At 39.6% G+C, this 14,700-nt stretch overlaps 1 protein-coding gene across 2 annotated transcripts in view; it reads left to right on the top strand.

Moving 5' to 3' along the window:
• LOC140933740 (prominin-1-A-like) overlaps positions 1–14,700 on the top strand; it is a 40,006-nt gene that overhangs the window by 21,585 nt on the left and 3,721 nt on the right. The window contains exons 12-24 of one of the 2 annotated variants that reach the window (XM_073383361.1): positions 309–409; positions 914–998; positions 1,378–1,527; positions 2,784–2,903; positions 5,148–5,231; positions 6,096–6,149; positions 7,201–7,281; positions 8,101–8,169; positions 9,604–9,693; positions 10,636–10,763; positions 11,585–11,626; positions 12,079–12,108; positions 13,663–13,707. In XM_073383361.1, the coding sequence (XP_073239462.1) occupies positions 309–409; positions 914–998; positions 1,378–1,527; positions 2,784–2,903; positions 5,148–5,231; positions 6,096–6,149; positions 7,201–7,281; positions 8,101–8,169; positions 9,604–9,693; positions 10,636–10,763; positions 11,585–11,626; positions 12,079–12,108; positions 13,663–13,702 (1,074 nt within the window). In that variant the 3' untranslated portion in view covers positions 13,703–13,707. The remainder of the gene's footprint in view (positions 1–308; positions 410–913; positions 999–1,377; positions 1,528–2,783; positions 2,904–5,147; positions 5,232–6,095; positions 6,150–7,200; positions 7,282–8,100; positions 8,170–9,603; positions 9,694–10,635; positions 10,764–11,584; positions 11,627–12,078; positions 12,109–13,662; positions 13,708–14,700) is intronic. The other variant, XM_073383362.1, reaches the window with a different exon arrangement.

Below are 14,700 nucleotides of genomic sequence, written 5' to 3'. Positions count from 1 at the left end.
TTTTTTCTGAAGTTGAATTCTAAAAGACTGTAAAAGGCTTGGTGGTTTTTTGTTGCACATCAATAAATGGTATTTACGTAAATGAAAATACTAACTTGTTACCCTTAGACTGCAATTATTTTCTAAGGAAATTCTTCTTTCACCCTGCTTTTACTGACTATTGCTTTTAAGGACACTGACTTAATCTCCTAAGGGTGCTAAAGGGAGCCGCTGTACATACATGTACACTTAAGGGTCATTCCCACAAACTTGGCAACAACATCACTCTTTTTAAACCAACCTCAACTCAGTGAAGATTGTATTTCTAGGTTATAGATAATCCATCATTCTGGGGTACTGATGGAAACCCATTATCAAAAGCCATCTTTCAAGACTCAAATATTCAATTTGAAATTGGGAGTTTCATTGAGTAAGTATATACGAGTAATACTGTATTTCAGGAGATATTAGGAAGCTTTAACAACCATGACAGCAAGGAGAGACAAAACATCACTTATAATATACTGGGCTTGAGTCAACACGAACCACATTCAAGTTAAGAAAGCTAAAGAAAATTTTAGCACAACAAACACAATACACGATAAACATGAAAATTTGACTTGCAGATTTGAATGACAGTGAGTCTCCTCTTATTTTTGCTAACACCTCTTATGGGAGTGTGTCAAGGTTCAACAGCAAAATGGTGCTACATGTGCAATTCCAAAAACTGAAGAGTTGTTTTGCTAACGGCTAAAATAAAAGCTAGCTTGGCTGAATAGGTTTGCTTTTGTTTTTGAAATAGTGGCTGTTACATGGCTGAAACATGTTTGCAACGGGTTATTTACTTACTGATCAAGGGTTTGGAATGCTATTAATATTTGTAGCTGTTTTAATTAGTTGTTAACACAATGTGCTGTTATATATCTTTCTCTAGCAACTGTCGACAGAACATGCCACTCTATAAAGCAGCTCCATTTGACCTAGCATTCAATGTCACAAAAAAACTTGATATCGAAGAGGTGAGGCTCTGCAAATTATTGTAGGTCCCAAAGTTAATAGTTCACCACAAATATTTTATGATAATGCTGTCTGAAATTATGTGGATTGACTTGCTTCAAAACATTAGAAAAAATAAACAACTTTTTCTATGTGGTGATTCAATATTTCCACCTGCGCCCATTTGCCCGCCTTGTCAATCCCAGGGGTGGGGCATTTGCAAATTTTGCACTGCCCGGGGGCTGGGCATTTGCCAACCCCCAGGGCCATTCCTGAGCTTTTGGCACGTGGTTTTCTATCAGAATATAACTACACAGAAGGCTGGAATTGACTGATACATAAATTGTAAAAGATGTCATGGACTAATGTTTCTTTCTTTTTTTCTTTTTTTTACTTTATTAGCTTCTTGGAAATCAAAGTACCCAGGAATTTGAGAAGTTGAGTATCGACTTAAGTGACGTGAACATATTGTCCAATGAAACCCGTAAGAGCCTGCAGGATTTAGGGCAGTCAGGAGTGGATGAAATTGACTTTGATGCTTTCTTGAATGAGGTGATGATGTTTTGTAGTGAATTTTCCTCTAAACAATTTGTACAGTAGTCACTTTCCCCTCCCCCATTGAAGGGTTTTGTTGTATGAAACCCCCTTCCCTGTGGAAATTCAGTTTCAGCTAGATGCATGCCATTGCTTTAGATTTTTGAGTCTTTGACAACCCCTACCCCCTTCTGAGCCTGGGTTCAAATCCTGAAAGCTGTGCCATAGTGTGTTGAATTTCTTTTTCCTTGCTCCAAAGAGTTTTCTTTGGGCATCCCAGTTTTCCCCAGATTCTAATTAGATCAGGAATGGTAGACGAGCAACCACGCAGTGGATTTGTTTCGTCTAAATCTATATTTATTTATTGAGGTGTACAGAAGGTTGGGTTGAGATCAAGTTATTGGATCAAAATACCTCCTCAGTCCAGCCTCTAAGACAAGAAAAAGAAGAAAATCTTAGCGCCATAACCATCCAGCCTATCTGTTTGGCTTGTTCTGAAACACTATGAGAATCAAAATAATGGCAAATAGCTGGATGTTCCTTTAAGCTACCTTTGTTTTATCAAAGGGAGTTGAGTTGTTATGACCCCTGAGTTCATAGTTTACATGTTGCAAGAAGAATTCCACATATTGTACTCTCCTTTTGTTCAAACAAAGGACAATACTTTTTTTTCAGGCTTTGTTTTCACAACAGCGCAAGTTGCATCTTTAACTGCAATGATCTTCTTTGCATTTATTTCTTCATTCTGCAGTTCCAATATATTAGAATCATATATTCATCATTTCAGCTTCATCTTTCCCAGTTGTATCATGAACCAATTAATGACCAGCTCCCGGTTGCCTTGTAGGTCAATTGGTTACAGCATTGCGCTGGTACCGCAGAGGTCAGGGATCGAATCCTGGCAAGCCTGAATTTTTTAAGGCTTTCTTTCCGCAACTGCATAAGTTGCATCTTTAACTGCGATGATCTTGTTTGCATTTGTTTCATCATTCCACAGTTCCAAAACATTAGATTCAAATATTCATCATTTCATCGGCATCTTTCCCGGATGTATCACGAACCAATTTAATGACCAGCTGCCAGTTGCCTTGTAGCTCAATTTGTTAGAGCATTGCACTGGTATCGCAGATGTCAGGGTTTGAATCCCAGCAAGCTGTGATGATCTTCTTTGTATTAACATGGACAACAATATCCTTCTTAGTCCTCCTAGGACTCTTTATTTGAAACCTTTAGCAAAACGTTACTCTACGTTTTTTTTTTTTTTTTCATTTCAGACAACGAAAGGCATTACTGCAGTCAATCTCACAGAATTTGCCAAGAATGTCAGTGATCTTGCCACCAAGTTTCAAACCGAAGGCATTCGCCTGTCAGGAAATGATCAAGCCAAAGCTTTTGTAACTAAAGGCGTTCCTCTTCTTTTAATTTTACCTTTCATTGCTTCAGGGCAGAAAAAAGTAAAGGTCCGATTGCCCAGGGGAAGTAAATTTTGATGTTGGGCAAGTAAAAATAGGTATTTGGTGGCCCAGTGGGCAAGTGAAATAAACCTTAGGGGTCCAGTGAGTAGGGTTTGCCTAAAACCTGGAATCCAGAATCCGGAAAAAAAACCATGTGAGGTCGACGTATAGCAAGTCTAAATGCCGAATAACTGTGGAGTTTAGTGATCAAGGTTAGGAAACTGAGTGAATCAAGTTTCAGGCCAGTTTGCTCATTATAATGACCCTAAATGGAACCTGATTCACTCAGTTTCCTAACCCTACTCGCTTAAACTTCAGAGTCATTCAGTGTTCAGAGTAAGTTTTTTCCAGATTCCGGGTTTTAGGCAAACCACTGTGAGTATATCTTGAAAGTGTCAGCTTGGTAAATGATAATTTCCAGACAAAAACTGTGTCAAAACTGAAGACTGCAAGATGAGTGACACATTAATTATTTAAAAAGATGAATCAATTTAAAATCCAAGGGCACGTTTGCTTGCTCATGTTACTCATCCAATCACCATATTAGTCAATTCCAGTAGCTTACGCTGTATCTGGCACAGCATTTAAGTACTAGTAATCCTATACGCTTTGTTACAATCTATAACTTATTATAGACAGTACCTTAGAACTATGAATGATAAGGCATTGTGTTCACTTCGGGCAACTAATATATTTAAGTGGGGGCAAGTGAAAAATTAAATTTACTTTCCCACTGAGCAAGTGGATTTCAATTTTTTTTTTCTTGCCCTGCAACTTTCTTTAAAAAAAAGATTAATAGGCCATTTGCACAACGAGGTCATGCGACATCGTTTTTATGAAAATGAAAGTTATATGATTTTGCCTTCGAAAAACGATTAGTGGGTCACATCTTAAACAAAATAACAGTGAGTTGGTTTTTCAAACCCGCACCATTTTCTTAGAATGAGTAAGTTCGTAGCTGCTCACGTGACCAAAATGAGATTTTTAAAACTGTATAAATTACCTCTTTCTGAACACAAATTTTGCACTTAAACTTCAAGGAAAATGTTGAAAAGATGATGTGTTAAAGTTTACAGCACATCTAAGCGTAACTATCAAACTTTTAACACGATATAAGCAAAAAGTAGTTTTGGCCGCCATGTTGGAGGGCAAGAGTATGCCCTCCAACATGGCGGCCAATACAAATCATACTATTTTGTTGAAAAATCAAAGTGCCATAAAATATCTCCCTTAAATGCGGTTCCTCTCAAATTTCGGGTGTAAAGTAATTTTTATGTGCTCTGTCTATTTTTGGCATCAGCAAGACTCCAACTCATTGTTTAAAGGAAGCATTGGTCACGTGACCTCTTAGTGCAAGTGGCCTATTTACACGAAATGCAGATTGGACTTATCAGTGGACAGACTTTTATCTGATTCCAATCCACTCTGTGTATAACTTTGTGCATTGTATTACGCGGGGAGATCACTGCTTCGAGTCTATCTTTTGCTCGAGGTTTGTGAGTTTGAGTCCCACCTGGAGCTAGGAATTTTTCCCGAGTTTTCTGGTGTTTGATTCCTCTTTCTTCAAAATTACATCAGCAGAAAAGATGGCCTGGTGAAGAGCTCATGAAATGTACACAGTATATCTTTGACTGATGTTAAATATATATTGACAGAAACTAAATTACACTTTAGGTCACAGGATGTGTGGTGGCCAATTTAGCATACACTCTTTTTAGAGCGGTTTTCATTTGAGTGTCGAAAAGTAATTGGTTTTGCACTTTCTACACGATGCGATTGGCTTAAAAGATTCGCGCCACCTTTTCATCCAATCAGAAGTAAAACCAAAGCCAATTGTGACGCGCTCGCATTCATTTTCCCGCGCTTTGCGTCAGCCACATGTAATTACTTCGAGTTTTGATTGGTTCAATGTATTGTCTGTGTCCTATGTGATTGGCCAGAGTAATTACTTTGGTTTTGGTTTTACGACACTCAAACGAAAACCGCTCTAATACCAGTAGTAACACTTATTTGGGTTAGGAGGACCCACACAGACATTAACATAGAAGCGAGGCGGTCATAGATCTAGTGATGTGATCGACATGGGTCTGGGTATGGGTCTGCTGACCTGCCCCTTTAACTGAGGCAAAACTAAATTAAAATGATGTAAATTCTGTTGACACTTTTCCCATATTTTGCTTGTAGGAACTTGGAAACAGATCACAAGCTATTGCTCAAAACCTGCATCATCTACATACAAACACTGTAGTAGTCATGGAGGCACAGTCCGTAAGTGAGCAAATAGTACAAATGATCGATATATTTTAAAAATATTCTTTTCAGTGAGTGACTCAGGTGGCTTGGTTTTTTTCTTCTGATCCGCCTGTGTCACTGACTGATTAGTCTGTTTCAGGCTCTCAGATAGTAGGGATGACGCCTAAGTGAAAGGTACACGAAAATATGAGCGCGTGATCTAGTAGAGGGGGACGGTGGCGGTGAAAAGGAAGGGAGAGAGAGCTTGTGAGAAGAGGAAAAAAAACAATATTTTTTTGTGTATTCACCAGGCTTAAAATTCACTATCACATTTCTATAATAGCGTAGCCTGCAAGCATGCTGTTCTGGGGTTCCCCAGGGTTGCTCGCAGGCTAATCATAGCCTATTAGCCCCCCACGCAGATGTTCTTTTGGCTCATCACGCAATCCTCCCTAACAGCGTATAAGACCTTATCGACATTTCAGTCCTAGCAGTATACAGGATGTTTTGTCACATGAGCCTTGTTTATTGACCTTTGCTCCCACGAGTCTCAAGTAGCCACTGAAGTGCTAGAGCATCTTGGACTAGTCCGTAGTACATTGACTCCTGTTGTGTCACCTACCGTAAACCAGGCTTAAAATTCACCATCACATTTCTGTCAGTGGTGTAGTTGTTGGTCTATTCTCTTCTTTTCCTAAAACAAATTTGGACCAATCCAGCCGTAGAGGTCTGGAACAGAGGAACTCGGAAATGCTTCTTCCCTTCCCTTGAGAGGTTTTTTTTTCGTTACCATTAACTTGACCATTTACTAACGAGGGTGACCTTTTTGTCGCACGATATAATGATGACCGTTTTGATGATGGTGTGATTGTTTATTTGAATTCTTTTACTCTTTTATAGGATGCATTAGACGTCAATGTAAAAGAACTGCGTACTATTGGATCCAACCTTGAGGTACTATAAGTACATAATGTATAGACAGTCATAATTTGACCTACCTACTGTAAATCCTCTATTAAGCCCCCCCCCCCCCCCTTCTCAAAGAAGCCCCCCTTTTCAGGGTAGTAAAATCAATAAGCCCCCCCTCCCCTCCCCTAGTTATTGTTCACTAATAAATGACAGACTGTATAAATCAATCACGGCTGTAAAACTTCGTGTGGACTTATCCTGAATGGTTTATTTACCAAGTGGAAGTTCGGATTTGTTTTTTATCCTCGGCTGCTTGACCTCCAATATTGTTGTACTTGAGCTTTTCCACTTTGTATTCTAGTTCTTTATGGAGAACTGATACCATCATCTTTTCTAAATAAAATAAGCCCCCCCCCAAATGGTCAAATGGGCTTGAAAAAAATTAGTTCCCCGGGGGGCTTAATAGAGGATTTACGGAAGTGAAAGACATTAGAGGGATTTTACTTAACCCGTGAAATAGGTGGTAGAATACTACGCACTAGCATGCACTAATTCCATTGTCTTCCTTTGTTTACTTGTTGCTATTTTGTACTAGACTGCGAGCAGTCTGTTATTTTTCTTTGCAAAGTTACTGCACGCGAAACCTAAGCACGCGAGTGGCGAATTAAGCCGCGAGCCGCGAGAAATGACGGCGTAAGCCTGGGAAGAAAAAATAAGAAAAATAACGTTGTGGTTTGCAATCGCGCTGGATGAGATAAGAACTAGACCGATTTTAAGAGAAAAGGCGGACTGCAAGCAGTCTAATTTTGTACTGCTTGGTAGTATCTATTTCACGGGTCAAGTAAAATCACTTTATCCTAGGTGTTGGGGTAGTGGTGTGCCTCCCGGCGAGGCATGATGGCCGCCGTGATGGTTATATGCATTCTACCATGTGTGAGGCAACTGTTATTATTACAATAATGAGTTGAGTTTTTCAGCTAGATATAAATCAAATTCTTCGAGTAAACCGTGGTGATGCTAGGTAAACAAATTAATCAACTGCGCCTGAGTAGATGCCTTTATTATAAATAATATTATTTGTGTTTTGTTCTTGTAGCTGAGGGCCAATGACACGCTGGAGAAGGCAGAGGAAGCAGAGATTTACCTTCACACTCAGTCATCAGTTAACATGAACAGGGTTAGTATTTTGGCGCAAGACACAGCGCACAGGCTCTGCCTCTAACGTCACAGTTCAGAGACGTTTAATACAAAAGAGAATTTAAGACCTACAGTTAAAGAGCTACGGTTAGACGAGCCATAGAGGTAATTCTTGTGACCAGGCCGAGAACAGTTTTGGCGGGAATTTATTTGTAGCGCGACGCGCCAGTTTGTCATCACAAACAGAACTTTACTGGTGGAATGGCGATTTTAATCCGTCTTGGGAAAGCAGCTTTGAGGGGAAGAAACGCAAAAGAACTAAGTTGTTTAACTCTTTGATTCATAAAGGAGTACAAGATAGTGATGTACTTGCTGCACAGGCTGAAATGTGGATAACAAACACAACACAAAAAAAAGAAATCAAAACTCGGCGCTTGATTAACCCAGAGTTAGCGAGTTGTCCTATCTCCTCATAGGGTTCGTACGGGTTTTAGGAAACCTGGACAGTGGTGAAATTTAAGAATTTTCTTTTCTAGGCCTGGAAAATCGTGAAATTTAATTGTCAGTCATGGAAAGTCATGGAAAATTGAATTTATGTTTGGTAGATTAGTTACTGCAGATGTCAAAGCAAGGACAAAGATGTAGACAAGTAATTAAATAGCGCGAACGGCACGCATTTTGGTGGACGTCAGAGTTTGTGTCTGTTAAACTCAAAACAAGGAAAGTTTTGCAAAATTTTTTTAAGGTCATTGAAACAGTCATGGAAAGTCATGGAATTTGCAGAGTTCAAAAGAGTACGAACGCAGACTCTTTGTTTTGTACACGTAATTATAATGTTTCCCTGGTATTTTCATTTCAGATTGTTAAAAGCTATACTGACCGTGTGCTAGGTTGGGGTTATCAATTTACTGATCATGTTCTGGACGTGGTAAGATGTCTATTCTTGTGGTGTCCAAGTATTCTCTGCCATGCGTACAATCACCTAGTTGTTCATAGGCATTTTACAAGCTATCTAGGTATAGATGATTTTGAACTAACAGGTATTTACCCACCCGAACTCCAGCCTACGTCGTCAAGTTAGACTCTCTTATTTAAATATAATCGCTCGAAATATATTGCTTGTAGTCGCCACTAGCTCGGAGAATTCATTTCAGTATTTCTTTTGTTGTTCAGAGACCATGCACATTTCTAGCCAGGAGTTCATCTTGACAATTCTAGCAAAACGCTCACCCAAAAGTTGGGCGAATCCTAGCCTGAAATTCATCCGATTGCTTCGAGTCTCTCTCTTACTGAGGGAGTAATAACGACTCGAAGTAAACGGATGAAATTCAGGCTAGGCGAATCCCCGTGATACTTCAGTCGTTTTTTCAGTTTCAAGTTTAATAACACTATGCAGAGACAAAGGTTTGGGCTGCACCTGGGGCCAAAAGTTGCATGAAACCAACCGTCTTAGGAAACTTAAGCAACGACAACGGCACAACTACGAAAACGTCACTTAAAAAGTAAAATTGCGCTGCCTCAAACTTTACCGCGCTTATTCCATCTCGTTTAATTCGCCAAATATTGACAATTTTTTTTGCAGTTGAATTCTAAAGGGCTGTATCAAAGTTCAGGAAAAGAAAAGGAAAGTTGTTGTTTCGTGTTCCCGTCCTCGACAAAACGTGAAATTAGGCACTTTCATGTTGTAGTCGTGCAACGACAGCAAAGAAATGTACAAAAAAGCGTGATGCACGTGCAAAGTTGTTGTTTTGCCAATCTAAACCTATTGCGTTATTGCCGTTCTCGTTGACGTCGCCGTCGTCGTTGCTTAAGCTCCCTGTAATGTCTACAGTTAACGTTAAGAGTTTGACTCACTAGGGACTTTAAGATCCAACGACGCAGACGGTAACAAGAACTTCAAAAAAACAATAGGTTTGATTTGCAAAACAACAACTTTGCACGTGCACCATGCTTTTTTGTACATTTCTCTGCCCGTTTTTTTTTTAACATGCCTAATTTCGCGTTTTACGGAGAACGTAAACAAGCAACGACAAAATTTTATTTCTCTTACTGTACTTGGATATGGTGCCTAGGAATTCAACTCCAGGAGTAAGCGGGTAGGAATAATTGCTATAAAGACTGAAAGACCGCAAATTCACTTTTTAAGCGACGTTCTTGTCGCCGTCGCGTCGTTGGATCTTAAAGTCCCTACTGACTAGTCTGAACGACAGACGTTAGCTGTTTAGACCGACTTTAAGATGTATGTAACTGGCAGAAAGTAAAGTACCCGGCACTTGTCTTTCAGCATACCCCCCTTCACTGTTTTATTACTGTTAGTTAAGTTGTGTTAAACTTGAGCCATTGCTTGTTTTTAATTCTCAAGGTGAATAACAAGCTGGCAAAATGCAAGCCCGTCACAAATATTTACGATGCAGCCCTTGTTGTTGTTTGCAAACAAGCTCTCTATCCTTTTGTAAGTTACTTGTTAGCCAGACTCGTAAACTGATAGTTTTTAAGATTACTTACTGTGGCATACGTGGCCTTAAGTTACTGGAGCAAAATGTTTAGTTTTATTTGTTACGTATCTCCTAACGCATTAGCAAACAACAGGTTCATGGGAAACCAATTCCAATTCGATCTGTAAGCTTACGACTGGTTTTAGACACCAAAACGGGTGATACATTTTTGGGAGTCCGTTTTGTTTCTTCACTGGTATGATGACGGTCATTACAGCTGTTACAAAATTCTGACGACATCGTAGTCAGAATTTGAGAATTTGAGAATTCAACGTGGCGCGATGGAGCGTACTGTCGAGTTGTAAAGTAGACTCTCTAAAAGTTCTTTATTTTTTCCCTGGTTTGTTATGCCATTTTAAAGGCCTTAGCCCTTTTCATACCTGTTTGACGCGAAATTCACCGGTCGAAAATTCCACCAGTGACGTCATGACAATTGACCAGTGGGACAGTGAGTGATATTTCACGCCTCTCCCGACACAGCATATGTCAATCATTTTTTCCCGCGTGAATTTATAATATGATTGAAAATCCATTCAGGCGAAACAAGTCGACTTCGCTCGGTTGCCGCGCGACCTCATGCATTGAAGCTCGCTTCGCTCACTTTTAAGAACTTATGAAAGGTCGATTTGTAGTAAGTCCAGTTGTAAAGATGTCCAGAAGTCCAGTTGTGTGTTCACGTGGATTCTTTTGTCCATGGTGTTACGTCAAGTCTTCAAATTGGCGGCTATATAACGTAGTGAATTAAACAAGTAAACATATATCTTTTCTCTACCAGTTCAGTTCAATTCTTCATTCATTCAAATCCTACTGACAGTATTAAAGTAAATACTGTTATAAGGTGGGAAAATTTTGTAAACGAAAACCATAAATAATATATCTTTCTATTTTTGACTTTGTAGAACGGTTTTTGGTTCTCCATCGGCTATTGCTTGTTTTTCTTCATTCCTGCGATAATCTTTTGTGTGAAACTCGCCAAGCATTACCGTCGAATGGATTACGAAAGTGACTTCGATCAGGGATGGGATGCGTAAGTCTACTGATAGATTTTGACATAATTGGCTTCTCTGACGAAAACATGAAAATCATGTGGAACATTAGCCTGAAAAGAACAGCCGACATTTCGCGACCCCGCCACTGGTTTTCCCGCGAAATGACGTCTGAAAAACAAGCGCCGAAATTCCATACTGATGACGCGTCACTACCCAGATCTGGGTAGTGCTTCTGATTGGTTGAAGTACATTTTCCACGTGGCACGAAACCAGTAGTGGCATCGTGAATTGTGGGCTGCTTTCTCAGGCTAGTGGAACATGTGAGACAAACGGATCATGTAATATTTATTTATTTATGTAATATTTGTACCCTCCCCCCACTACCACAGACAAGACACCGTTTTACCGAGACTGAGCATCGAAGGATATATTCCCCTGTACTTGGACTGTACAACGCTCTTTGCCAACATTTCTAAACTCGACAAGCATTCAACGAACTCTTTCAGAAACAGACGGTAGAAAGCGGCACCGTGGTCGAGTTTGTAGATTTAGTGTCCGTTGTCCGTATTAGAGAGAGTCAGTATTATAGAGGTTTTTTTAAAAGAAAATGTATGAGAATTTTGTCGGGACATTGGAAACTGTCCGTAATAGAGAGGTGTCCACATTAGAGAGGTGTCCGTACCGAGAGGTTCGACTGTACAGTCAAACCTCGCTTTACGAACCCCTGCTTAATACAGACACGTCATCATAATGGACAGTTTGCTTTGTCCCTTGGAAAAGAAACCCGTACATTTTCTCTAAATTCAACCCACTTAATACGGAGACCCCGTTAATACAGATTCTTTGATTTTGTACATAGTGAGATGGTCGAGATGGCACATACATCAGCCCCACCTGTCTAGTAAGTATTTCCTCCGGCATGATTTTCACTTCGGAGGATTCACTGTGAGAGGTGGTCTTACAGATAGAAGGTCGCATAACTTTTTCCTTGCGTGGCAGGCTAAAAATTATATGCCCCTCTTCAGCCTTCTTCCCAGGTTTCTCACCTACTCTGCCCCCGGAACGAGAGGACCCTGGGAACGAGGTCAGCTTCTCTCTTCCCCTTCCCAGCATTCCTCTCTTTCATTGCCTTCTCTTTTGCAATTACTAACTGGTCATGGAATTTACTGAAAACAAATAGTCAGACCGTTTGGAAACATTGCGAAGTATTAAAGAATTGCGATTTTTTTCGTTTTCTGCATCGCCATGCACACTTTCAATGGCAGCCACCCGTTAACTGCTTAAATGCAGTTTCTTGCTTCAGTGCCATCTTAAGTGATTATCAAATTAATTCCTCTGTCTCTCTGTTTACAGCGGTGACAAGAAAGTGTGGGCCAACCAAAAGTAAGTTTTGAACGCTGAACAGTCACTTCATTATTTCTCCTTTATACATAATCAGTTGACCAGGAAGCTCTCAGATTTTGTGTTTACACTATCTCGTGGCAGTCAGAATGTTTGTGTTGTCTTCAACCTAGAAGGATTCAGGCATAAGCTTTTTAATACTGGGTTGAGGCAAGCTAAGTCCAGTAGTACTAGTTACTACTTGTGGTAGTTTGGGTTTTTATCGGTTTGATTAGCCCATTTCCGACTTCCAATAACTCTCACTTTCAAAACAAGGCTAAGTGCGTCGCGTTTCTTGTGAAAATGAGTTTTATTTGCGTGAGAACAAAAAATCATTTTCATATCAATGGTTTCTCACTCAGTCTCGCTTTGAAGCAGGGGCTTTGTCAACTCGGAAATGGCCTAGTTTGGTTTCGTCGACTGGAAAGAGTACCAGGTTGAAATTGAAACAAAGCTTTATCAGTTGTTAGAATGGCTGCCCCACCACGCCCCAGCTTACCCAACTCTGACTAGAATAAATTTGAAACGTTTCTTGTTTTAACCCAACTACTTTTTTTAAATTTTTTAACATTGTAATATTTAACCAGTGTGAATTTATTCTTTTGAGGCTAAAAAACTGTTTGCTGCATCAGCATAAAGTTCAAACTTTTAACAATTTTTTAAACAAACTAACAGTCTGTTCGCATGTAATTGTTGTTTTCCTGTTCTGTTTTGATTCCTTTTGCATTACGTCGACAGTAGTTTTTGACCTTAGGGGAAATACTCACACCGCAGTTGGTTCTGGCCATTGCCCTTGTGTATAGGCTACCTCCTGTTTAGGGTAATGAATATTAGAGACCTTTAGTGAATACGAGATTTTGGCAATGCCAAGTAGTGCCTGAACTAGCGTCATTTTGGCGGGATAACGCGATAGCCGTTGTCATTCTACTACGAGTTTTAGCGGGAATGTCGTAGTGGAGGAAACAAGTTATCAAATGTTTACCATTTTGCGATCGGCTTAACCTCCTCCAATAAAGATAGCAGCGCTAACTTTTCTGGTGAAAAAAAATTCAATGAAACATTCCGGGGTGTCTGTTTTTTGACAACACGCGAAAAATTTTAAAATCAAACCTCGTACACGTAGTCGTTCTCACATTCTAATCTAAAGGTCTCAATTGGCTAATTCGGTTGTGTAGAGGTTACTTCCGGTTTAGGGTAAGGACATTGCCTGTAGCTATCATCGTCAGTTAATTCTTTGCCTGGTGGCAAAGGACAAAGACTTGTGGTCGTTGTGTGGAAGTTCAAGTGTTCTTATAAGTTAACGAAACCGGGGGGGGGGCACTTGAGGGTAGAGGTCAAAAACCGAGGCCTTTATTGAGTAACAACATTTTCGTGCGACACAGACTGTTTACTAAATGCATATTTAATGTTTCTGTAATGATCTGAATCAACTAAATGCTAACAAACACATGCACATGCAGTTTGACGTTCGTGAATCTTTACCGAGTGCGTTTTTTTGTTAAAAACGTAGCTAGAGGTATCAAGTAACACTTGTTTACTGCTCTGTTCTTCTGTCAGAAATTCGGTGTTACCACAAGCCCCTCCTGTCAGAAGCTAATGCCGGTAAAATCTTCTAAGCTCTTTATTTTTCTACCCCACCTCAGTCACGCTATCTTCAGCTGTTCCTGTCTACGAATTTTTAAGAAAGAGTTGAAATTAACGAAATTTTGTTCGTGTGTTCTTAAAACGAGTTCTAAATGTTTGCGAATTAAATTTAAATTCTTTGTCAATGAAACGTCAACCAGAGATAAGCGATATATTTCGGGCAAATTATCGGAATAACTCTGCCGACTGGTTTTGATCTTATCCTTGCTACTTGGAAACTTATACTGTTGCAGATATTCAATATCTGCAACAGTATATGTTTCCTATTTTACAAGTTTCCTTTGTAATATTTTTTGTTTTTCTAGGAGTGGGAGAGGGGGGAGGGGATAAAGAATCCGAAATAGGAAATAGGATCCAAAAACATTTAATAGCGAAAAATCTACAAACAAAATGTTTTGCATCTAGCTGGATTTCACAACTTTTGCATGGGCAGCCTGCTCAGCCTTTCTGATTTGACTCTGGTTTTTGTTATTTTGTCTCTGCTTCAACAGATTATTTGAACCACAATCGCAGAAATATAACTTAAATTGAAAAGGATATCATATGAAATGGCAAAAGAAACAAAACAGCATGCAGAGCTAGTGAAGTTGGCTAAGAGAACAATTCCCAAGACATTTGTCCTTTTCTCTTACAAATCCATTTACTGAGTATTACCTCGGTACTAGGGGCAAATTTTATTTTGAGCAGTTTTTTTTCAAGATTTCAATGTTATACTTAAAGAAGTTAATGAGATGTTTATATTTATTTTCAGTTAATAAAAGAGAAAGTGGAAAGTCTGTTTTATTCTCCCCCTCTCCTCCTCCTCCCCCTTCCTCTCCTCCCCCGGGTGGTGCTTCAAGTATACCGTGACCGAATGTGACAAGGTCTTAAAATAGCGTGACAGAATTCGCTTAAGACGGCGTGACCGAAGTTAACTTTTTTTTGTATTTTTGAGAAACGTCTCGTGCTTGA

This window comes from Porites lutea, chromosome 4 (genome assembly GCF_958299795.1).
Source record: "Porites lutea chromosome 4, jaPorLute2.1, whole genome shotgun sequence".
Lineage (NCBI taxonomy): Eukaryota > Metazoa > Cnidaria > Anthozoa > Scleractinia > Poritidae > Porites > Porites lutea.
The sequence above is the reverse complement of the archived record's forward strand: the minus strand, read 5'-3'. Positions and strand labels throughout refer to the sequence as shown.